The sequence below is a fragment of the Erpetoichthys calabaricus genome, chromosome 6 (assembly GCF_900747795.2).
Source record: "Erpetoichthys calabaricus chromosome 6, fErpCal1.3, whole genome shotgun sequence".
NCBI lineage: Eukaryota > Metazoa > Chordata > Cladistia > Polypteriformes > Polypteridae > Erpetoichthys > Erpetoichthys calabaricus.
Genome location: NC_041399.2, coordinates 161,466,832 through 161,491,777, shown reverse-complemented (window position 1 = coordinate 161,491,777; position 24,946 = coordinate 161,466,832). Strand labels below are relative to the sequence as shown.

Below are 24,946 nucleotides of genomic sequence, written 5' to 3'. Positions count from 1 at the left end.
TTCATGCTTTCATTGATTACAGCTAATACTGTTATCAAGTGGTCGCTATTTTTGCCTGTTGTATACAATCTATCGTGTGCAGCATGTGTCGATTGATATATGATTTAATATATTTTTTTTTGACAATTCTCTGAGTTGCAAAATACATATACAGTGCATCCGGAAAGTATTCACAGCGCATCACTTTTTCCACATTTTGTTATGTTACAGCCTTACTCCAAAATGGATTAAATGCATTTTTTTCCTCAGAATTCTACACACAACACCCCATAATGACAACGTGAAAAAAGTTTACTTGAGGTTTTTTTTTCCTGACAGTTTTATATCTTCTATTATACAGTGCCTTCCCAGTTTATCTACAGTGGTGTGAAAAACTATTTGCCCCCTTCCTGATTTCTTATTCTTTTGCATGTTTGTCACACAAAATGTTTCTGATCATCAAACACATTTAACCATTAGTCAAATATAACACAAGTAAACACAAAATGCAGTTTTTAAATGATGGTTTTTATTATTTAGAGAGAAAAAAAATCCAAACCTACATGGCCCTGTGTGAAAAAGTAATTGCCCCCTTGTTAAAAAATAACCTAGCTGTGGTGTATCACACCTGAGTTCAATTTCCGTAGCCACCCCCAGGCCTGATTACTGCCACACCTGTTTCAATCAAGAAATCACTTAAATAGGAGCTGCCTGACACAGAGAAGTAGACCAAAAGCACCTCAAAAGATAGACATCATGCCAAGATCCAAAGAAATTCAGGAACAAATGAGAACAGAAGTAATTGAGATCTATCAGTCTGGTAAAGGTTATAAAGCCATTTCTAAAGCTTTGGGACTCCAGCGAACCACAGTGAGAGCCATTATCCACAAATGGCAAAAACATGGAACAGTGGCGAACCTTCCCAGGAGTGGCCGGCCGACCAAAATTACCCCAAGAGCGCAGAGACGACTCATCCGAGAGGTCACAAAAGACCCCAGGACAACGTCTAAAGAACTGCAGGCCTCACTTGCCTCAATTAAGGTCAGTGTTCACGACTCCACCATAAGAAAGAGACTGGGCAAAAACGGCCTGCATGGCAGATGTCCAAGACGCAAACCACTGTTAAGCAAAAAGAACATTAGGGCTCGTCTCAATTTTGCTAAGAAACATCTCAATGATTGCCAAGACTTTTGGGAAAATACCTTGTGGACTGATGAGACAAAAGTTGAACTTTTTGGAAGGCAAATGTCCCGTTACATCTGGCGTAAAAGGAACACAGCATTTCAGAAAAAGAACATCATACCAACAGTAAAATATGGTGGTGGTAGTGTGATGGTCTGGGGTTGTTTTGCTGCTTCAGGACCTGGAAGGCTTGCTGTGATAGATGGAACCATGAATTCTACTGTCTACCAAAAAATCCTGAAGGAGAATGTCCGGCCATCTGTTCGTCAACTCAAGCTGAAGCGATCTTGGGTGCTGCAACAGGACAATGACCCAAAACACACCAGCAAATCCACCTCTGAATGGCTGAAGAAAAACAAAATGAAGACTTTGGAGTGGCCTAGTCAAAGTCCTGACCTGAATCCAATTGAGATGCTATGGCATGACCTTAAAAAGGCGGTTCATGCTAGAAAACCCTCAAATAAAGCTGAATTACAACAATTTTGCAAAGATGAGTGGGCCAAAATTCCTCCAGAGCGCTGTAAAAGACTCATTGCAAGCTATCGCAAACGCTTGATTGCAGTTATTGCTGCTAAGGGTGGCCCAACCAGTTATTAGGTTCAGGGGGCAATTACTTTTTCACACAGGGCCATGTAGGTTTGGATTTTTTTTTCTCCCTAAATAATAAAAACCACCATTTACAAACTGCATTTTGTGTTTACTTGTGTTATATTTGACTAATGGTTAAATGTGTTTGATGATCAGAAACATTTTGTGTGACAAACATGCAAAAGAATAAGAAATCAGGAAGGGGGCAAATAGTTTTTCACACCACTGTATCTAGTAGCTTCTCTGTCTGTGCATTATTCAGTGATCTGTCTGACGGTGTATGTCTTACGGAACTTAAAAATAAGAACAGTTATAAGGACACTTGTTCATGTTAATTGCAGTCTCAATTTTTATTTTTTTAAAAAAGAGCATCCCACATCTATTATACAGTGACTTTCCTATTTATTTGTCTATCTAGTGCCTTTCAGATCTATATGTACTCTAACGACCTTCTTGCTTTCCTGCAGCATGTGTTGAATAATAAACAGACTGAATCATTTTTAATTTATTTTATTGACATAAATCTCAGATAGTCACACACACATATACTGTATTTATATATATATATATATATATATATATATATATATATATATATATATATATATATATATAATATACAGTGGAACCTCGGTTCATGACCATAATTCGTTCCAAAACGTAAATCGATTTGGTCATGAACCGAGGCAATTTCCCCCATAGGATTGTATGTAAATACAATTAATCCATTCCAGACTGTACGAACTGTATGTAAATATATATATTTTTTTAAATTTTTAAGCACAAATATAGTTAATTACACCGTAGAATGCACAGCGTAATAGTAAACTAAATGTAAAAACATTGAATAACACTGAGAAAACCTTGAACAACAGAGAAAACTAACACTGCAATAGTTTGCACTATAGTGCTAGGAACCGCTCACTAAAAACACTTCTTTTTAATGAGTTTTAAGCACGGGAAAAAATGAACATTTGAAAAATCCGTAATTTAATAAACCACCAAGAAAAGTAACATTGCAACAATGCAGGCTATGAACCGATTACTGTAAACAGAACTGAAAACAAAAACAAGCCTTCTCTACCTTATGCGTCCCTCCCTCTCTCGCTCGCTCTCTCTCACTCTCTCTCTCTCTCTCTCTCTCTCTTTTGCGAGCCTGGAGCGCCTGTGTGTGTGTGTCTCTCTAGCGCGCTCCTGTGTGTGTGCGTGGCTCTGTCTCTCTCCCGCTGCCTGTGTGTGTGTGCACAGCTCTCTCTCTTGCGCTGCCTGTGTGTGTGCTGCCTGTGTGTGTGTCGGGCGCTCTCGCTCTCTCTCTCTTGCTCGCTGCACAGGAAATGCACAGGGAGAGACTGAACATGTACAAACCGAAAGGGAACCTGGCTTGTTCGTATACACCGAGTGTGTGGTCGTGAACCGAGGCAAAAGTTTGGCAAACTTTTTGGTCGTAAACGATTTGTAAGTAAACCGATTTGTACGTGTACCGAGACGTTCGTGAACCGAGGTTCCACTGTATATATATGCGTATATATATATATATATATATATATATATATATATATATATATATATATATATATATATATATATAATATAATAAAACTAATATACTGTATTGCTAATGCTGAGATCTATCTGTCTAGTGCGTTCCCTGTCTGTTTTCTTATATAGTGCCTTCGCTGTCTGCCTATTATACAGTGAATTCAGTGAATTATCTGTCTTTGTAGTAATAATAGTTTTATTACTTTTTGGTTTCACTTTCAGCCTAGTATATAGTGCCTTTCCTATCTATCTGTCTTATATAATGCCTTTCATGTCTGTCTATTTAAATAACTATCTTGTGGCTTCTCTGCCTGTGTATTATTTACTGTATACCATGTTTTTTTCTGACAGTTTTGTATCTGTTATACAGTGCCTTCCATATCTATCTGTCTGTCTAGTGATTGTCACATCTACATGTACTCTCACTATCTGCTTGCCTTCCTAAAGTATCTGTTGATTAATAAAAAGGCTGTACCATTTTTCATTTAGTAGTGCTTTCTCTGTCTGTCTTTTATACAGTGAACTCCCTGTCTACCTATATAGTAATAACAGTAATTTTATTATTATATAGCAGCTTCCCTGTCTGCCTATCATATAGTGCCTTTCCTTCCTATCTATCTATACATCTATCCCCTTAGCTGTTTTTTTATATATCTATTATACAGTGCCTTCCCTGTTTATTTATATATCTAGTGACTTGTCTGTCTGTCTGTCTCTCTATTACGCAGTGCTCTGTCTGTCTGTGTGTTATGGATCTTAAAAATAACAGTTATAAGGACACTCGTTCATGTTAATTGCAGTCTCGATTGTTAAAAAATATTTTAAAAGGAGCATCCCACATGAAAATATAACGATCTCATTAACTGACAGTGCATACCAATTTACAAATTTTATGTCCGTTTGAGATTAAAAAGAAAAAAAATATCACTTTCTCTCCAGCAGGGAATCAAACTTGGGTCTCTGAGGCACGGCAGGCCTGCTTTGTGTTATTTGTACATCTTTATTTTGTAAAGATGTTATTTATTTTTACTCATTTTTTATTTTATTATTTGGAAATAGCAGAATTTGTACATTATTTTATATTTTTGTCTGTCTTATTACAATATTTTTGGCTACTCTACCCACCTCTGGTTACAATGCAATGCAATGACTTAAAATGGTGAAATGGTAAGAAGTAAACTGCCAGAGGTTTAAATTTAAAGTTTAGGTTTGCAAAAACTGAAAAAAAAGAAATTTCAGAATATTACATTTGGGACTTCTTCAGGGAACAACTAATATGTTACAACCTACAGATGTTCTGCAGCAATTAAAGTAAATTTGCAAATTGAAGCAAACAATTTGTACTGGTGTCCCACCATCTTTTGATTACTTAAAAACCCTCTGTCTGTCTTAGAGCAGAGCTGCAGTACACAGTGTTACTACTACACTGTTAAGTACTACTTTGACAATATTACATTGTAGAAAGTTGTAAATTCCAGTGATAATGGCGAGAAAACTGCAATTAACAAATGAAATGAGACAGAGCAGACTCCTTTCATTTAGAGAAATTACAAAAAAAAATCAAAGTGTCTGTGAGTATGCTGTCCTACACAATCCAAATGCAATTGGAAACTGGAAGAAACTCTGATAGGATGAGATCTGGCAGACCCAAAGTCATATCCCCATCAGATGACAAGTTTCTGAGGGTCACCATTTTGCGTGACAGACGTCTCATAGCACAACAGCTTCAACCACAGCTTAACAGTGGTCGAAAAAGCAAGTCTCGGTTTCTACTGTGAAGAGGAGACTTCCTGCTGAAGGTTTAACAGGGCGAATGGCAATAAGAACTCCATTCCTTAAAAGAAATAGTATGACATATCGGCTGTGGACTACTGCAAACTGGAAAAAAGTCTTCTGAACCAATTAATCAAAATTTGAAATCTTTATTACTCAGGGTGTTTATACGCCATTGAGTTAGTGAGAAGATGGTTCCTCATTGTGTGACACCATCTGTCAAACACTAAGAAGGCAGTGTGCTGGTCTGGGGTTCCCTCGCTGGAGACCAAGTTGGTGACTTGCACAGAGTGACCAGCATTCTGAATCAAAAGGGTTACCACAGTTTGGCTATTATATCAGCAAAAGTTGGCTACTTTGATGAATCAAAAATTTGAATAAAATTGTGTACACTTGAAAATATAAAAAAGCCTTGATTTCACACTTTTTTGTTCATTTCATTAATTCTTTGTGGTATTTCATAATTATGATATTGGTTTTATGATAAAAAGTAGAAAATAATAAAAATAATGAAAAACTCTTATATTAGTTAATATATGTGAGTTTGGCACTATATAAAAACAATACTTATCACTTACTTTTGCAAATTATCTGAATGACATATTGCAATAATTGTTGGCCTGTAACAAAATCCTTTCAGCAAAGCTTAGCTAAATATATGGTTTTATATTTTCTATTGCATATGAAGACATTTTACCAAATACATGATTAGGTGAGCTCGAAAAATCTGTCTTTTTTCCCTAATCCCCTACAGTTGTTCAGGCATTCACTTCTGGTAGTCATGCTGATGTATTTAGTATTTAAGTGATAGCCATTTAAATACATATGATATACAGAATGAGAGAAACTCAATCTTAGTGAAACTGACACAAAACATTCTCTTCAACTTGCTTTTTTTTCACGACAGGGAGAAAGCAACTTTAGAAAATAGATGGATTGGGGTGTATTCAACTGGAGATATTTTGAATAAATCCAGAGTGCACCAACTAATATATTTATTCTGAGCTCAGTGCAGACAAGTAATTTTTTATTAATGTTTTCTGACTTTCTTGTTTTATCTTTTGGATTTTTTACAGGAATGGCTGGAGCAATTTACTTTCTTTCTGACATACTGAAACCAGAAACATCTCGCTTCCCAGCATTTGAACTTTGACATGGACACATCTGAATACTTTATTAAGTTTGCAAGCAGTGGAATACAGGAAAATGAAAATGTCTTTGTGATACAGATTAGTGCCTCAAACATATGGTCATATACTATAAGGGAAGTGTTTGTAGACAGTACCAATCTGTTTTGATTTTTTCATTTGAGTTTGTCTGGAACTATATTCACCCTTTCAGTGAATCTGAAGTAAGTGCATGGTGATACAATTTTGGTGTTTGTTCGTACTGTTTGTCAGAACACAATACCAAATCATCATCTTTACAAATGTTTATTTATGTGCATGGAACATGAAACTTAACTGCAACTTTTGAATGTAACACTGAGATTAATTCTCATGTATCATATTCACAACATGATGAATTAAGGTTGAATAAAGTTTTTATTAAATTTCACGTTTTGGTCAAAAATGGTGCCAAAAAACATGTAATTAATACGTAATTCTAATGTGGTTAGTAAAAAAGTAAAAAGGAATGCATCTGTGATTGCAAGGCAATGATTTAATTAATAGCCACCTGACTCGTAAAGTGATGAAGACTTTAGTGAACTCATATTTCTGCTGATCCTCTAGGGTGAGTCCAACTTCTTTTTATAGCGTGTACTTTAAGAAAGTGATTAAGAAACTGTTTATGACTGTTAAAAGGCATTATGTATGAATTTAGTGAATGATGCAACAATTTAAATATTTTTTATTATTATTTTACAATAGAAATCAGTGCAAAACTTCCAAATAATGTAAATATATGCATCAGTATACGCAGCATTTTCAGACCACCGGTTCTAAATAATTTTTACATTGGAAACTTCCAGGATCTTTTATTTAGTGTGTGATGGTTGTTTCTAGTTTTGACCGGTAGTTAACTATGATTTGTATGTGTTTTGAGGCAACCACTTTATAATTTTTTTAATCTCTCAATTCTAGCGTGAAGTGTGAACTGTCCTCTTTTGTTTTTGCTGTTTTATAGATATTATTGTCCTAACAATTAAATATGTAAATTCACTAAAGACTATTTTTCTTTTATGTGTCACACTGTATATAGCATTATTATAAATTACAAAGGTTAGGTTAAGTATGTGAAGCTTACATTTCATTTTTAAAAAGGTGTCCTTGAAAAAGTGTAGTAGGATATATAAATAACAGAAACATTTTAAAAGTTTTTATGACTGAATTTGGCCCTTATTTTTCTGGATCCTCAGTATGCAATGATGAGCTTTGCCGTGCGGTTGTATTGTTAATATTTATTTTGAAAGTTTTAATTGATATGTTGATCAAGATTCAAGACTCCATAGCGTTTATTTCCAGATTTATTGTTTTTCTTAGGAAAGGTTGGTTTTGAGTGCAGAGAAAACTGATTGCAAAGTCTTTGAAGAAATGACCAGAAATATTACAGTTTCATAAAAATGTGGTTGCTACCATATGCTGAAATTTGTTACTCTGGAGATTAAATACACAAATTTACTGAATCTAATGAATATGTTTTAAATTCTTACAGTTCTGAGGAGTGGATTATGAACTGTTTTTTAACAGGTAACCATTTAGTGAGACATTTCTTAATTGCATTTTGTATTTAAAAGTTAATCTTTGGAACTTTTCTCCAGAAAATGTTGTTCAAATATGTAAATGAAATGACTGTTACATTTATAGATTATGGACCATAGAACAGCCAGTAAGGCCTTGTATTACTCTCTGGAGTTTGTTTCTGCCATTTGCGTACGTTTTCTCCTAGGATTTCAGTTTTTTGCTACACTGTAAAAATGTTCTGTCAGGTCACTTAGTCACTATAGATGTTCTCTGGAATGGACTTGGGTCTTATGTGGGACAGGTATCCAGGTGCTGGCAACTTACATTCCAATTTGTTCTTAAAAAGCAAATTCAGGTGGTAGATAAAAGAAGACCAGATAGTGTTAACATGGATCTTTATCATACCTGGTGTGTGGTGTAGATGGAGGATGAACAGCCAGTGTTCTAGTGTATCTTTACCCATTATCTATTGATTTCCGCTTTCTAATCCTGAAAAAATGGTGTTACTTTGCATCCATCTCTTTGTCTGTCTGTCTGCCTTTTGACCATTAGCTAGTCCATTTTATTTTATGTCTCCTTTCAGCGGTATAGAGCATTCCAAACGAAGCATGAGCATAAAATAAAAAAAAGCATTCAATATGAATAAAGTAAAATAGTTTAGTGGAAGGAATTAAACTATGTGAAACCTGCATAGGACAGATCTAACAAAAGTAAAAGCAGTGGGTTTGCTCTGAGACACAGACTAGTATCTCGTCCATTTTGTGTTCTTGCTACCAGTTTTGCAAGGTTAGGCGCCAACTTACTTATACCCAGATATGCAAAGTAACAGAGTAGAAAATAGACAAATGTGTGCCCGTTCATTTGTGTTTCATCTTTTTCTTTTCTTAAAGGCTATCATCTGCCTTTAACAGAAGGCTATTTTCCTTAACTTCCTTGGTGTTAGCCCTTAGCATGACACTATATCGGAATTCTATGTAATAACGCTTAAACCAGGGTCAGGCTCGGAGTAATGTGTAATGATACACTTTACAGTGTTAAGCGCATTAACTGTTGGGACAGTATTAGACTGCCATCTAGTGGATGAAATAACATGCTACAAAAAAAAATTCTATCACCTACTTTATGTTAACTCATCAATATTCATGATTGTGGAGGTCCTCCGGCAAAAAACACTGGCAAACAAAAAGCTGTACAGGCAGTTTTAGAATGAATTGAAACTGAACCATTGCATGAAGTGAGTGATAGTGATGACAGTATGAATTGGTCATCAGACGTTGACATGGAAAGTCAGACTGATGCATAATGTGGCACTTTATAACCAAACTGCAATGAAATGCCCAGTGAATTGGCCGTGTGATGCTTCACTGTGGTGCAACAGTAGCTGTGTGAGAAAAATGAAAAACTGCAATCAAGTGCAAGGACAAGCAAGGCATTAGTCCCCTAAGCACTGTTCATAATGTGGCAACTGCCAGTGTTTGTGCCGGGGTTATATGGAAGTTACTAAGACTTGCATTGTGGTAGCCTGACATAACACAAGGAGTGTGTCATCGTGTAGGCAGGACACTGATATTCTAACTTATTATGTGCAAGCAACAGAAAAAAAGTGCACAAAGAAAACCCACTTCTACTGTCACCATTGCAACATCAGGCTGTGCGTTAGTGACTGTCTCAAAACGTACTGCACAAAGGATGTGTCCTAAATCACCAGTACAGCAGTGGACACCAGACATACCTTATCGACTGTACTTACGTTGACGTTTTGATATTCACATTTTTGGGTTTATTTTTCCTGGGGTAAACATAATGCTAAGGAGGTTAAAATGCATTTTGAAGTAACAGTACATTTTGCCACAACTGAAATTTGGCATTATGCAGGTTTTTAAAGTTTCATTTGAACTTTGTTTAGTAGCATCAGATTTTAGTTTCACCTTATGACTTCGGAATAAGCAACATATTGTAGATTTGCTTTTGTGTTTGGAACTTTATGTAATTTTTCATCGATTTACCATTCCTTTTCTGAAAAATATAAATAAAGAGTTCACTGTTTCATATTTGTCCATTAAATGATTTCCAAAACAGAATTATTCACATTCTGTCTTACACCAGTGCTTAAAGTTGGGTTGGCCTGTCTTATTATGATTTTAGTGTTTGATGCTTTCTTTTGGTTACCTCTGTTAAGAGCAATTAAATTCTTTTTTTATTTTATTATGTTACATGAATTTCAGTCCAACACATGCAGTTTATTCATTGTTTCTTATTCCATATTTAATAACTTCCCTCAGGATTTTCCATTATATTTCAGAATTTATTTGTTTCTTTTATTAATTTTTCTGTCCAAATACTTTCTGAACTGCCTTATTCCAAAAGATAGTTGCGGGGGAAAGAAACTATCCTGGCAACTTCTGAGAAGAGCTAGGTAGCAACACGGGCTAGAGTGCCAGGCAGTCTTAAGGCACTCATTTATTGGCAGTTTCGAGGCCATCATTAAAGCTAATCCGTCCATCTCTAGGACACAGAGAGAGATTCCAGACATACGCCCTCGACTACAACAGTGCCAGGTCCAAGATTTGAAAAGTTAACTCTGCAGCTCAAAGTCAGCTGTGCCATTGTGCCACATTGTTAGTCATTCTACAGGGTGGGCCATAAGTTTCTATACATAGGAAAGTAAACATTTTTTTATGAAAAACAATTTTTATTTATATAATAAGCTCTATATGACTGCCATTGTTTTGAAAACACATTTCTGTACATGTTCGCCACTGCTGATGAACACGTATTAGCACAGCTGGAGTTATGCTTGTAATGGCATTGGTGATACATTCCATAAGATGATTTATGTTTCGTATCTTTTCCTGATATACCATGGCCTTCAAATGCCCCCAAAGACAAAAATCAAGTGGGCCATCAGTATGATTTGAATTCATTGCTCTTTATTCAAACGCATTTTTAGGGTGTCTGAAATATAAAAAATAAAATGTTAAAAACCATATGTATGGAAACTTATGGTCCACCGTGTATTACAAAAACAAGGCATTCACAGTTATGTCTAAATGGTTTCTTTTCATGCATAATCCCACATTACCCTCGCTCAACACCCACAGAGACACCTTCATACTTCTGATTTCTGTTGAGATGTTTTCTGGTGCCCATCTGGTTTTCCACCTGGAAGTGTGACCTCACCACAACTAACCAAGAGTTAGTGATCATAATGCCACTAATCCCTAAGAACAAGCCAATAACTCCAAATATTTGATTTTCTGTTATGTCCTAACTAGCCATGAACCTAGTGCAGATTGCCAAATGATTGCTGAACGGGGGGTGCTTACAGATTTACTATGTCCAGGAATCTAAATTAAGAGAAAGTTTCATAATTAGTCTTAAACCAGCTAGCAAGACTCTGGTGTAACTTCACTGCAGCAATCATATATGGACACACTGGCTAAAGAGCCTTGCAAAAGTCGAAAGGAACAGAGACCAAATAGAAAGAGAAAATCCTTTCCCGCTCAAGGTGATCGTTCTTTACCCCGCTGACTCCTTAAATGCACATAAGAGGAAAACAAAATCAATCCATGATTGGTAATACCATAAAGTATTTTTTGGATGTTAAATTATTGTACACTTCTTTGAACATCGTAACATATACCAGAAAGTTCATACCAGTTTGATTATGCTACTTGGCCGGCAGCACTTTGTTCTGAAGGTCCTGTTGTTTTGGCACTTGCAGCTGCCTCCTCTCCTGCTCTTCCTCTGATCCCAGACATTACCTGTTCTTGTCACTGTCCTGCCTGCCCCCAGGAGAGGACATACCCAGTTTTGCTTTTATTATTTGTGTAAAGGCTTCTGCACTGTGCACACTATCCTCAATCAGCCAGTTTAACATTATGGCTGACCTGCTAAAACCGCAAGACTCAACATATTTGATTGAAAAATAATTAAATTATGGTCAAAACATCAGAAGATGACAGACAAAAGAGTAGTCAAAAGCCAGAATGAGATCAGAATATGCAAGGCTGAATACCAAAAGAACAGAATACAAAAAAGACAACCAAAAACCAAAGCTAGAAAGGAGAAGTGAAAGTCATGAAACATTAACTAAAGACTCCTTTCCCAAAAATCAGATGTCACACAGAGGAAATGTCAGGCTTGATGATGGGAGTTGAAAATTTTGTCATCTAACTAAGTCAGTTGATATGGTTAGTAATTGTTGGGGATAACAAATTATGCGACCGTGTGATGACTTTTCATCACAGTTTTACAATTCATCCCTTTTTCTAATGCCAATAATGTGTTGCCAAACGGAGCCGATGAGGTATAAGACAGATGAGCGTCTCTTATGTGAGGTTCAAAACAACCACCTTCCTTATTTCTTGTTGCTGCCTTATATCCCTTGTATGTCTGGGTGGGTCTTCATTGGTTGTCGGCTCTCATGCACACAGTGCCTGTGCCCCTATAACTTAAAACAAAACCAAACCTTTGTTTGAGTCGCTGGGTGTGTCAGACTATGTGACTGGTGGTCACAGGAGTTCACTGCAACCTTCTTGTCTCTTTAAGATTACGTAAGTGAAAACTACGACTGAAAATTGCTGAAGAAGTTGTGTAATTTGGCAAGGCCTTCACTAACCTTCACACTACTTGCTCTCACTGATTTAGAATGGAAATTTTTTGGTTGAGCTTTGTTGACAACAATGACTTTGTGAAAGTAACAGTGAGTTTCATAGGTACATTGATGAACATTGATTGAACATCAAACCAACGTGAATATTAGGTCCTTAATAAATCAGAAGCCAAGGAGATACTCTACACATTAAAGGCTTGAACTGCAACTTACCACTCAGGTGTCATGTTGGGCGATATGGGTGGGTGCAAAGCTGTGTCGTATAATCTGAGGCGCTGTGGTGCTACAAGGCAAGAGTTGAGTTGCAATTTCAGCTTGGTCACTCTAGAAGAATGTTGCAATGGCTCCAGAGTGTAATAGACTATAGAAACAAATCTCACATTTTGACACTGGCTGATCCTGATCTGCTCCTTCTGTGTGCACATTGATGCTAGCGGCTCTAAGGCTAGCAATATTCAGCCATCGTCAGGCTCCCTCCCTCCACCATTGTGAAGAGGCTGCTTTATTTTTCTTAAGCATGGTATCGGGACATCTCTGAGGAGAGTGAACAACGGGAAAGCAGCAGGACTGGACGGACACCCAGGATGAGTGCTGAGAGCACATGAAGACCAGCTTGTACTAACCCTACCCCTAACCTCTACTTTATGATCAATGACTGTATTGTCCCAACTTGTTTTAAAAAAATCGAGCACTGTCCCCGTACCCAAATCCAGCAGCCTCAGTGCTCATCATCTTGTGGCCTTGACATCTGTAGTGATGAAGTGCTTTGAAAGGCTTGTTAAAGACCATATCAGCGCATCACTACCCAGCACTTTCGATTCTCTGCAGTTTGCTTATCATCTGATTTGGGTGACTACTGACATCATTACAGAGGGACTGCACACCACATTAACTCATCTGGACTGCGGGTGAGGGAACGCAGTGAGACAGCTTGGCAGTCAACACCGTAGTGCCCCACATTGTAACTGTTAAAGTCTACGACTTGGGATTCAGCACTCCCATCTGCCGCTGGGTCCTGTATATTCTCACCAGGAGACCGCAGTTGGAGAAAGTGGGCAGCATCATTTCAACCACCATCACACTCAATAGTGGGACACTTTAGGGGTGTGTACTCCTTTGCTTTATACCCTCTACACTTATGACTGCAAGAGCTCTAACTCCATTGTGAAATTTGCAGAACGACATAGCGATAATGGGCTGCTACACTTATGACTGCAAGAGCTCTAACTCCATTGTGAAATTTGCAGAACGACATAGCGATAATGGGCTGCATCTCGGGAGAACGATAGCTACTACCTGGATGAAATGGTCATCCTCATTCTGTGGTGTCAGGCTAATCATTTAAACCTGAATGTCAGCAAGACCAAGGAGGTGGTTGTGGATTTAAGGATAGAGTTCGACAGAGGAATTACACCCCCTTATCATCAATGGTACACCTATGGAAAGGGTAAGCAGTTTTAAGTTCCTTGGAGGCCATATTGTTGAGGGCTGATCATGGACCACACATACAGATTCTGACCGCAACTTTACCAGCTCAGGAAGCTTAGACTCTCCACTCACAATCTAAAGACATTTTAGTCTGGAGCCACTGAGAGTGTCCTCACTGAGTGTGTCACTGCCTGGTGTGGCAGCTGCACTTTCCAGGTGCGGAAATCTCTACAGCGGGTTGTGTGTCTAGCTGAGCACCCCATTGGGACCCTGCTCTACATGATATCTTCATCAGGTGATGCTTGGTCAGGTCTATCAGAATATTCAGGGATTCCAGACACCTGAGAAACAAACTCTTTAAGCTGCTGAAATCAGGTAGATGACTCCACAGCCTAGAAAGCTCAGACTGTAGGACCTTACATTTACTAATTTGGCTTACACCTTTATCCAAGGCGACGTACAACATTTATGATATAGTTGGTTACATTTCTTCTGGTTTTCCAACTGGAGCCCATGCAGGTCAAATGACTTGGTTGTGGTCACACAGTGGCAGTAGCAGGATTTAACCCCACAACTACAGGGTCTGAAGTCCAGAGCCATAACCACCACACCACACTGCCTGCATAAGTCTGTTTGCCATCAGACAGTTAAATGAACAGCATTATTAGATTCTTTGTTGTTTTTGCTGCTGTTATATTTTTCTGCTATTGCTATTTTGTATTTTTGGTATGGATTAGAGTTTTCTTTGAGGCACCAAACCATTTCACTCCATCTTATACTCCTCTATGATTTTGCATGTGACAAACAAACCTCTTGAAATTAAGCGAGGTGTGCCACAAAACTGCACCTTTTATTGTTTGAATTCCAAAATTACAGTGTACCATAACACACCGCCATCTTAAATAGCTGCGACTCAATGACTTTTCCTGTAACCCCCATGTGACTCACAGTGTCATTGCCTTTCCCATAAATAAAACACACAAAATTGTGTCAGAGGCTATAAAATTATGGCACAAATGGTGACAAGAAAATGTCACTGTCATAACAATAAAAGTGAATAAAAATAATTATCAAAAGTAAATCCCATGAAAGATGGTTAAATGTGATCGTAACAATTTGGCAGACAATGGTTGCCATTAAAAAAAATAAAACGGCAAGGACTGGACTGAAATGTTTTGATGCGTTTATGAGAGACTGGAGCTTTCGGAGAGTGTGTTTGCGTATAGTGTTGCCTTTCAAAGGTTACTCGGCTCTTTTTATCGCATTCCTGACCTACCTCTGAATCCTGTCACACCTTTTCTTCAGACGCCTGTGTCTCCATTTGATTTCACAAAGAGAAACTGTGTCCTGGAAAGGCCCTCGGTAGATCCTGCTGACTACCCACACTGCAGTAAAGTATCAAAGGAAAATGCCCCACATTGCCAATCCAACACTAATGCCAGATTAGCAAGGGAGGTGGATTAGTGAAAGGCCTACCTCTGTTTTATATAAACAACTAGCTGTCCCCCGCAGCTCTGCCCACATAGTAGTGAAACAGGACAAAGTTTAAAAATCAATAAACAAAAAGGTATCACTAGCCAAACAGAGGCAAGGTCTGCTCCAAAACGTGGCCAGAGGTAGACCGACTCGAATGCAGGCTGGAGCGTGAGTGAGGAGGGCCCTGCCCGGCTCACCACTGCTGATGTCACACTTCCCCCTCCCCTTGGCCCGCAGCCTCTGTCTCGGATCCGTTAAGTAGTTCTCTTGTGAAAAGCGGACAGACAGATGTTGGATTTTGTATATATAGAGATGGCTGAAGTAATAAAGTAAACACAAGGTACAGTACCTGGCAGAGGGTGATCACTGCTCTTCTTTTTCTGCAGGTTTATCAGGCTGAGAAGAGATGTTTCCAATAGAAGAACACAATGGTTGAAGTAAAAACATCATTGGTGATGTATTCGTATCTTGTTCATGCCGAACATAAAGAGTCTCAAAGTGCTGAAGAGTGACACACATTGCAGGCATCATAATCCGTGCTTACATGGATAGGATGTGTGTGTGTCTTTCTGTGTGTGTTAAGCTCAGGATGTGAGAGTAGACCAGTCCAATGACAAACTAATCCAAAAGCGGTAAGTTCTTAGACGTTTGTTCTACATGTAATGTATATGAATATTGTTTCATTTCTGCTGCTGTCTGCCACCTTTGGTTGGGAGAGCTACTAACAAAATTAAGTTCTTGTTATCTAATCTAACTTCTCATTTTGTAGAGCTGTTACAGCTCCCATGTTTTTGTTTAAACTTTGTTCAGATGTTACACATCCTTTGCATTTGGCTCTTGCTGCTCCATTTCTTGCAATAAGATGCAGCAGGTGCTCAGCCTCACCCAACTTTCATGTTGTGCAATATGTGCAATAAGTCCAAATGAAATCAAATCTTAATAAGCTTTGTTTTGCTTAGATGATATTTATTTTTTGGTTTTGTAATTTCATCTCAGTTGTTTTATTAATACCTTGAGTAACCACAAGGGGGCTCCAGAGAGCCCCAAACCACAGACACAGCAATACAGCACACGATACAGGAATAAAATAAAATGACTTTTATTCTTTCCAAAGCCCCTTTCCAATAATCAGCCACAAATTAAATTACACTCACAATAAATCAATGAATCTTCCTCCTTCCGTCCTCCAGTTCAGTGTTGCCCGCTGCCTCCCGACTCTAACTCCTTTCCTTTTAAACCAGACCCAGTAACTGCATCCAGTCTCCTGTCCAGGTCATCCAGAGCATTTCCAGGTTGTGTGGAAACCAGGGCAGTGTCCTCTCCCTGCAGCTCCTTCTAGTGGTCCCCAAAGACCCCAACAGGGCTGTGTTTCTGGACTCCAACTCTCCCATGCCACTCTGCGAGTGTCCTGATCGGGTTTAGGTCGGAGTGACACTGCCACCTGTCGTGTGGGGAATGATCTGCTCCCAGTGAGCCCGTTCGCTTGCTTCTTCAAATTATGGCCTCCTGACCAGACATGAATCCTTCATTTATCCTGACCAGGTTGCCTGTCGCTCCTCTCTGGAAATTACAGTTGCTATTTTTTATGACAGAAAAAAGGCTCAAGGTGATTTTCACACTGAAAAGGAAAGAAGGTTAAGAGACAATGGCTGTAGAGTCTTTATCTGTGTGCAGCTGAAAAGGAGTGGGGCAGGTAACATGAGCAGGAGGGAAAGGAGGGGGAACCAAGCCAAAGAAGATGAAAGGAAAGAAGGTGAGAGTAGCTGAGAAAAAGTTTTTAAAAAGTTACTTGGTCTTTAAGACCTGGAGAAAAGGGAGATTGCAGCTTAGCTTCATCTGTTTTTATGTGAAAAGTGTCTTTGAAGCGCTGTAAAAGAACACAAACAGAAAGATCAGTGTAGCTGTGATCATGTGATGTGAAGTGTTGTTCTGTAGGCTTTGTGACATCTTGGATCTTAACAGTGTACTCCCAAAAACTGTCTGCACGCTGTCTCCGTTTCACCTCCTGTATGTAGATGGCTGGACACGTCCTGCAAAAAATGCAGTAGATACGATTTTTAGAATGGCAAGAGACCCATTGTTCAATACTAAGTTTACCAAAGGGGTGAGACACAGGGGTATTGTTGGTGACTTATCTGCAAGTAACATAGTGGCGTCTGTTACAGCTCAAAGTGTCTGGTGGGAAGTGAGCTGCAGATGAGAAGTTTGCATGTTAGCTGATCGACGGAATTAGGAAACAAGGGCTCCTCTGGAAGGATCAATTTGCAAAATTGGGAAATTCTATCTGATGTCCTATGAGAGAGACAGGAGTGTTAGAGTGGAATGGGAGGATCAGTGGGATGGATTTTCCATTACTGGAGTTCCTCTTAGAGTGGATATTACGAAGTCTACTCCTGGATTAATTGAGGTCCCTGTCCACAGCATGAGAAGGGTACCGTCTATCAATGAAGAAACTCCTCATTCTGTTTGTAGTGATGAGGCTGACTTCTGTAAAGAAGCAGAGGTGGTGGCGTCTGAAGGACCTGTGAGAGGTAGAGAGATTTAGTATGCCAGTGATGGAAGGAACTGTAGAGAAGGTAACTGTGTGAGTCACTTGGTTTGTAATAGACAGAGGGTTTAAATCCTGGAAAACTCATAGAAAGACTTACAGTGGTGCCTTATACTTCGAACTTAATTCGTTTTCAGGAGGTTGTTTGAACTCTCAATTGTTCGAAGTCCGGATCAGTTTTCCTCTTTAGAAATAATGTAAAGTGAATTAATCTGTTCCCAGACTCTAAAAAATACCCATTTCTAGAAATGTCAACAGCAAATACACATAACTTAGAGTAAAAATATCACAATTAAAGGCCCTAAATAAATTAAAACATTGAAAACAATAAAATATGTAAATACTGTAAAATAAAGTGAAAACTGCATTTACTGTACCTTAGTAAGGCGTGCTGATATCCTATGTGGCTGGTGGAGAGGAAGAGAAAGGTTACTGGTTGGAAGGGAAGTCACCGTCCATTAACATACGTCACAATGAGTTCCTTTTTCACCTCAGTCATCGATACTACAGCCTTTCTCTTAGGCTTAGTTGCTTCTGCACTTTTCTTGGATGCCACAGTTAATAGAAAGAGTTTATAGATACAACCAAACACACCAAAAATAAAGCGAAAAAAGCCCAGAAAACACACAAGAGTAACACAAGAGATGCTTTCAAAGTGAGAGTGAGAGACGACTTGGGCACATGTAACCACCATCTCTTTATGCTCGCTGCATAAGTGCCATATGTTACTGCATTTTATCCACTGCACGTGCAGTTCAAACATAGAAGCATCATTCAAACTCCAGATCGAATTTCTTTTGAATTTAGTGTCTGAACTCTGGAATGTTCAAAGTTAGAATCGTTCAAAGTAGGAGGCACCACTGTGTGGTGGAAATGTCGACAGTAAACCTGAGAGATGGATGGATGGACACTCGAAAAATTATTAATGAATTCCTGAGGCTGGCCTCTGGAGCAAGAGGTAGCACCAACACAATTGTCAATTATGTTTTGTAAAGGTCCAATAGGAAGAAAAGAGACATTCTTTCACCCAGTAGACAAACATGTTGGCATAACTTGTTGCAATTCAAGCACCCAATGCAATGCCACCGACCTTGTGAGAAAAGTTGTCATCAAAAGAGGCAGAGATGGTGAGAACCAATTCTGCCAGTTTGGTGAGGGTGTTCGTGGGAGGGTCCTGGACTGGAGGTCTGTTGAATGCGTGCCTGAGGACAATGAGATGTTCATTGTGATTCATGAATGTAAAATCTAAAGCTATCAAACAAGTGGAGAGCAAAGTTAATATCTTTAAAGGATGAAGGGAGACCTAAACCAGTGGAATCCTAAGACTGCTGAGGAAAGCCCAAACAGGCGTAGTAGGACAAGTTGCACGCAGAAACAATTGGGTGTTCAGGATTGTCCAGTTTGTGACTGTTGGGAGAACAGAAAATTGAAATATCTGTGGGTTTTCAGCAATAACGCAGTTATCTTTGGGAGGAAATTCCTTTCTGCTGACAAGAACAGAAATGGTAGAAGTTACCTCCCGATGGTAATGCTCTCTCACATCCTGTGTGAAGGGAGGCTAGGTGGCTGTATTAGAGAGTCGTTTGGAAGCGTCTGCAATGCAAAGGTCCTTCTGCCATACTCCTCCACACCCCCTTTTCAGCAGATTTGATGACCACAGCATCTCGATGGTGCAGTGTGTGTAGTTCCACAGGTTCACCTTTAGTAATTTAGTCATTTTTATGACATCAACTTCCTTGGATGGGTTGCTTTGCAAGAACATCTTTGAAGCATTTTATGTTACGATGGGCGATGATTCCTTCTTGGATTTTTGTGGTCTTGTAATTTTCCCTTCTGTTTTAATAATAAATAAAGTAGTGGTAATCATAGTACCACCAAGCTATTTTCATTGAAGAACAACCCTCTAGGATTCCTAAATCATTATATCAATTTGAAACAAAGAGAACATTGGTTTGTGTCTTTGTTTTAGAGACACTAACATCTGTAAAATATCTATATGAACAAAAATACTGAACACCTGACCATTACACCAACAAGGACTTTAAAGACATTGCATTCAAATACATAGACTTTACTGTGGAGTTGTTCCCACCCCCCTTTGCAGCCATAACAGCTTCTTGGCAGGCTTTCCACAAGGTTTTCAAGTGTTTCTGTGGGAATTTGTGCCCATTTATGAAGTCAGGCACTGATGTTGGACGAGAAAGCTTGGCTTGCAATTTCCGTTCCAATTCATCCCAAAGGCATTTGATGGGATTGCGATCAGGGCTCTATGTTGGCCAGTGAAGTTCTTCCACACCGACCTCATCCAACCATCTCTTTATGGATTTTGCTTTGTGCACTAGGACACAGTCCTGCTGGAATAGAAAATGGCCTTTCCCAAACTGTTTCCAGAAAGTTGAAGCATAGCATTGTCCAAAATGTCTTGGTATGCTGAAACGTTAAGATTGCCCTTCACTGGAAGTAAGGGGCCCAGCCCAAACCCTGACAAACAGCCCCACACCATTATCCCTCCTCCACCAAACTTCACAGTTGGTACAATCTAGTGATGCCAGGTAATGTTCTCCTGGCATCCGCCAAACCCCAGACTAGTCCATCAAGCAGAGGAGCGTGATTCATCCTCCATACCTCACGTTTCCACTGCTGCACAGTCCAGTGGCGGTGTGCTTTACACCACTCCATCCAATGCTTGGCATTGGACTTGGTGATGTGAGGCTTGCATGCAGCTACTTGGCCATGGAAACCAATTCCATGAAGCTCCCACCAGACAGTTATATTAATGTCAGTGGAAGATTGGAACTCTTCAGCTATGGAATCACCTTAGCAGTCGTGGTCTTCTGCTTCATGGCTGAGTTGCTGTTGTTCCTAAACACTTGCATTTTCCAATAATGACACTTACAGTTGATTGTGTAATATCCAGCAGGGATGAAATTTCACAAACCATCTTATTGCAAAGGTGGCATCCTATCACAGTACGGCGCTTGAAGTCTCTGGACTGTTAAGAACGACCCAATTTGTTTCACAAATGTTTGTAAATGGAGACTGCATGGCTATTTGTTTGATTTTATACATATGTAGCAGTGGGTCTGATTGAAATTCACTAATGAAGAGGGGTGTCCCAGTACTTTTGTTCTTATAGTGTACACCTTGGATGACAGCATGGCCGGTGCTGGCTGGCTTACAGAGCTGCTCGCTCTTCGTTGCAGCCTTAGCAGTCCTACAGTCTGGGGGGAATGAACTCCAAACAACTAAAAGAATGAAACAAGAAGTATGAAACTGAGAACGTGACAACAGTGCTCCAAATCCAGTTCAGCATTCACTTAAATAATGAGCAGGAACTTGCAGGGACAATTTTTTAGTTGCAGCACGGCATCCATCAATGAGCCAGCAGCCATACTGTTAGTAGGAAGAAGAAGCTTCCACATATGCATCATGGAGGCCCTGAAGCTGCACAAGCCCAGAGCTGGAAGCCTCATTTAATTTTTAAAATGACTTACTTTTCAGTTTTAATGTTAATCTGCTACACACCGACGGTGAGGCCAGCATCAAAACACAATAGGTGCGTTCCCACCATGGGAACCTTTTTCACGAACCAGGGACTTCTTAGAAACCCAGAAACGTTTGTATCATTCCCACCACAGGAACTCACTCCATTTGTAGTTCCTGTTACTTTGTTTTAGCTCCTACTTCAGGGTGTGTACTTTTTGTACAACCAGAAACTATCGTTGTGCGGCTCGGGTGATGAATTGTGCTCTTTTCAAGCACTGGCGACATCAGGTTTTTAATCTGAATTTTATTACAGTATTAATAACTGTACATTTAATAAATAATGTTATCCTTTTTTTTGCTTGTGTCTTATTTCTGACTTGGAATCTTGAACCTCTGTGCTCTAATTTCCTTTGTTTCTTAATCCTGTCGATGAATTCCTTAAGCCGATTCTCTGAAAAAGCAATAGATGCCTTTGTGATAACATACAGCAAAGAACTAACTGCCGCATATTGAAAAGACGTCAATAGTTTCACCTACGACCTTTGCACGTCACATATTTTGCATAATGGTTACAGCTCCTGTTGTTCGGTGTGAACACAACACATGTAAGTGACCAGGGACGGCAAGTGTCTCATGGCCTACGTATTGACACTTCCTAATTTATTACTTCTGCAATCTCTTCACATGTAATTTTTTCATTAAATCTGCATATGCTATAGATATCTGTGATTTACCTGACTGTTTCACAGTTTAAAATTAAAATAAAACAATTGAGTTGTAAAAAAAGTGCACAATGCCAAATTTAATTTAAGAGTATTTGCATACATTTTGTTTGCACCATATAGAAATTACAACACTCTTTATACAAGGTCTACCCATTTCAGGGGCACCATAATGTTTGGGCCAGGTCTTTTAATGCAGTCATATTTAGTACTTTGTCGCATGTCCCTTGTATGTAAGGACTGCTTGGTTTCATAGACTTCACCAGGTGCTGAGGATCTTCTCTAGCGATGCTCTGACAAGCCTCTAATTCAGCCATCTTCAGCTCCTGCTTGTTTCAGGGGGCATATGGGAGACCTGCTCAATTGGATTTAAATCGGGTAACTGGCATGGCTAGTCAACAATTGTCCATTTTTTAACTTTGACAGATTCCTGTGTTGCCTTAGCAGTATGTTTGAGATCATTAGCTATCTTTTTGTAGAATGAAGCACCGTCCAATGAGTTTGGAAGCATTTACTGGAACTTGAGCAATTGTTTCTACACACCTCAGAGTTCTTTGTGCCTCTGCCATCAGCAGTCCCATCATTGATGAAGAGAAGTGTGACAGTGACTGTGGCAGCCATACACGTCCATACACATCTAAGCCATAACACCCTCACCACCAATATTAACAGATGACGTGGTTATGCTTTGGATCTTTGGCAGTTCCTTTTCATCTCACCCTTTGCTCTTCTCATCACTCTGATAAAGGTTCATCTTTGTCTAGTCTGTCCACTAGACCTTCTGTCCAGAATTCTGCAGGCTCTATTAAGTACTTTTTCGCACACTGTAATCTGGCCGTGTTTTTGTTGCCAGCTAGTGGTTTGCATCTTGCAGTGTGGCCTGTGTTTCTGTTCATGAAGTCTTCATCGTCTGTGACACACACACACACCTGCCTCCTGAAGACTGCTTCTGATCTGTCAGGCAGGTGTTTCTTTGCCATAGTGAGGATTCTTCTGTCATCAGCAGTGGTGGTCTTTCTTGGCCTACCAGCCCCTTTGCGGTTACTGAGCTCACCTGTGCATTCTTTCTTCTTAATGATATTCCAGACTGTTGATTCTGATAATCCTACGGTTTTACTGATGTCTTGAAAGGTTCTTATTTTCCAGCCTCATAATGGCTTCTTTGACTTTTTGTTGGCACAGCTCTTGTTCTCAAGTTCAACAAATGAAACTACAGACTCCAACGGGTAGAAGCAAGCCGAAGCATCTTAAGAAGCAATGAAACCCACCTGAGGAATCACAAACACTTGTGACGCACTGTACTATGAGATTTTGCAGGTAAGAAGACGGAGGGTTCAGAGGTAAGATGACAGTTTCAGATGAGGAATACGAGAAGTTTTTATACTCAATAATTGTGGTGGTGGAGATCGGTGACTAATGACGAGCGAACCCCTCTTATTTTGCTTCACCGCAAGTTTGGTAAAAATGTAGAAACACTGGGGAATTTCAGGAAACTCTGTAAAATGCATTAAATTCAGTTAGGGAGGAAAAACTGGACTAGTTTTCAGGGATTATAATGGTGTGATGGTCTTTTACAATGTCTCTGGGGGCCAAGGAGGAGTCTGGCTACTTTAATTGACGATTATTGTGGCAATATAGTGATCTGAGTTTGAAGCAGTAGTGCAAACCACTTCCCTGAAATAAAATTATCCTCGGAGTCCTTAATTTCTTTGTGTTTCCCGAGCTCCTATCGCTATGACTAACCAACACCCCTATTGCTTGTAATGCATGGGATTAGCGCTGAATACTAGGGGTGCATAATATGTTTAATCCATCAGTGAACGTACAATGAATCTATGCAGAACAGCAGAGTGTTTTTGTAATTTTCTCAGTATGGTCTGCCAATGTAACCCTCAAATGAAAATACTGAAGTGCTGCATGGAGGCTACAGGTCCGGCTGGTGTGCTGACACACATCATGCATGCATGTATATGCCATAAATCATTTACGGATGTGTGAAGCAGATGGGGCAGCACCAAGTCTTAGGTGGGGTTCACTTACAGTGACGGTTCTGTGTATGCAGGACTGGGCAGTGATAACCTCATCAAGCATGGCTGCTCCAGCTCTGTGATGTCATGCTGGCCTCAAGTCTAATCCAGCCACACTGCAACTTTTCAGGGAAAAATTTGGCAAGCAAGGTCACTGACAAACAACCAGACACCAGTCAGCACCAGAGGCGACAATGTTCCATGTTGATTAACACATGTACATAAGACACGTGACAATGGAGGCCATACCTGTTTTTGGTAATCCTCTCCTCTTAATTTTCTGAGATGTCACTTTTTGTCTTGAGGTGTTGATGTTGTGATATTTAGGTTTTGTGGTGATCCCTGACAACTCGGTTTCCATGGAAGCCCTTTGTGATTCTTTTGTGCTACGCTGCCAGCAGACACCTGAGGATATTTTCTCATTTTAATAAAAAAAAAATCACTTTTGATGACTGTACATGAAAAGTCCATCACTTGACATAGTTTGTGCAAAATAATTCAACTGGACACTTCAAAACGTGTTGGTGCAAGGCCCATAATTGGAAAGTCACTAATTCACACCTGTTTAAAAACACACACAAACAGCAGGCCCTTTGAGATGGTGTTGGGAATTTAGTGTGTGCGCTTACTTTAAACACTGACTTGATGTTTTAGGAAAACAAAGCAGGTTCACTCTAGCAGCACAATAACACTGAAAAAAGACACAGAATTAGCATCAGTTTTATTATTTGCACATTACCCAGTTCATCCAATCCTCGTGGGCACATGAGCCGTTTGATTTTTATTTCTAGCTGCCATATGATGAGGATGGGCAACCCAGCGATAAGCAACTGTCAAACTAAAAGAATATGAAAGAAGCAGCGCAGAATAAAACCTTCAAATGCACTGCCAAGAGCTGT

The 24,946-nt window shown here is 39.3% G+C and overlaps 1 protein-coding gene across 2 annotated transcripts in view; it reads left to right on the top strand.

Annotated features, from left to right (window-relative positions):
• lancl2 (LanC lantibiotic synthetase component C-like 2 (bacterial)) overlaps positions 1 to 24,946 on the top strand; it is a 410,926-nt gene that overhangs the window by 70,633 nt on the left and 315,347 nt on the right. Inside the window, exon 9 of one of the 2 annotated variants that reach the window (XR_007935304.1) lies at positions 6,138 to 7,066. Coding sequence is in view for 1 of the 2 variants with exons in the window: in XM_028804061.2 (XP_028659894.1) it covers positions 6,138 to 6,214 (77 nt within the window). In the remaining variant the exon portion in view is untranslated. Of the gene's footprint in view, positions 1 to 6,137; positions 9,810 to 24,946 lie in introns of those variants that run through there. The other variant, XM_028804061.2, reaches the window with a different exon arrangement.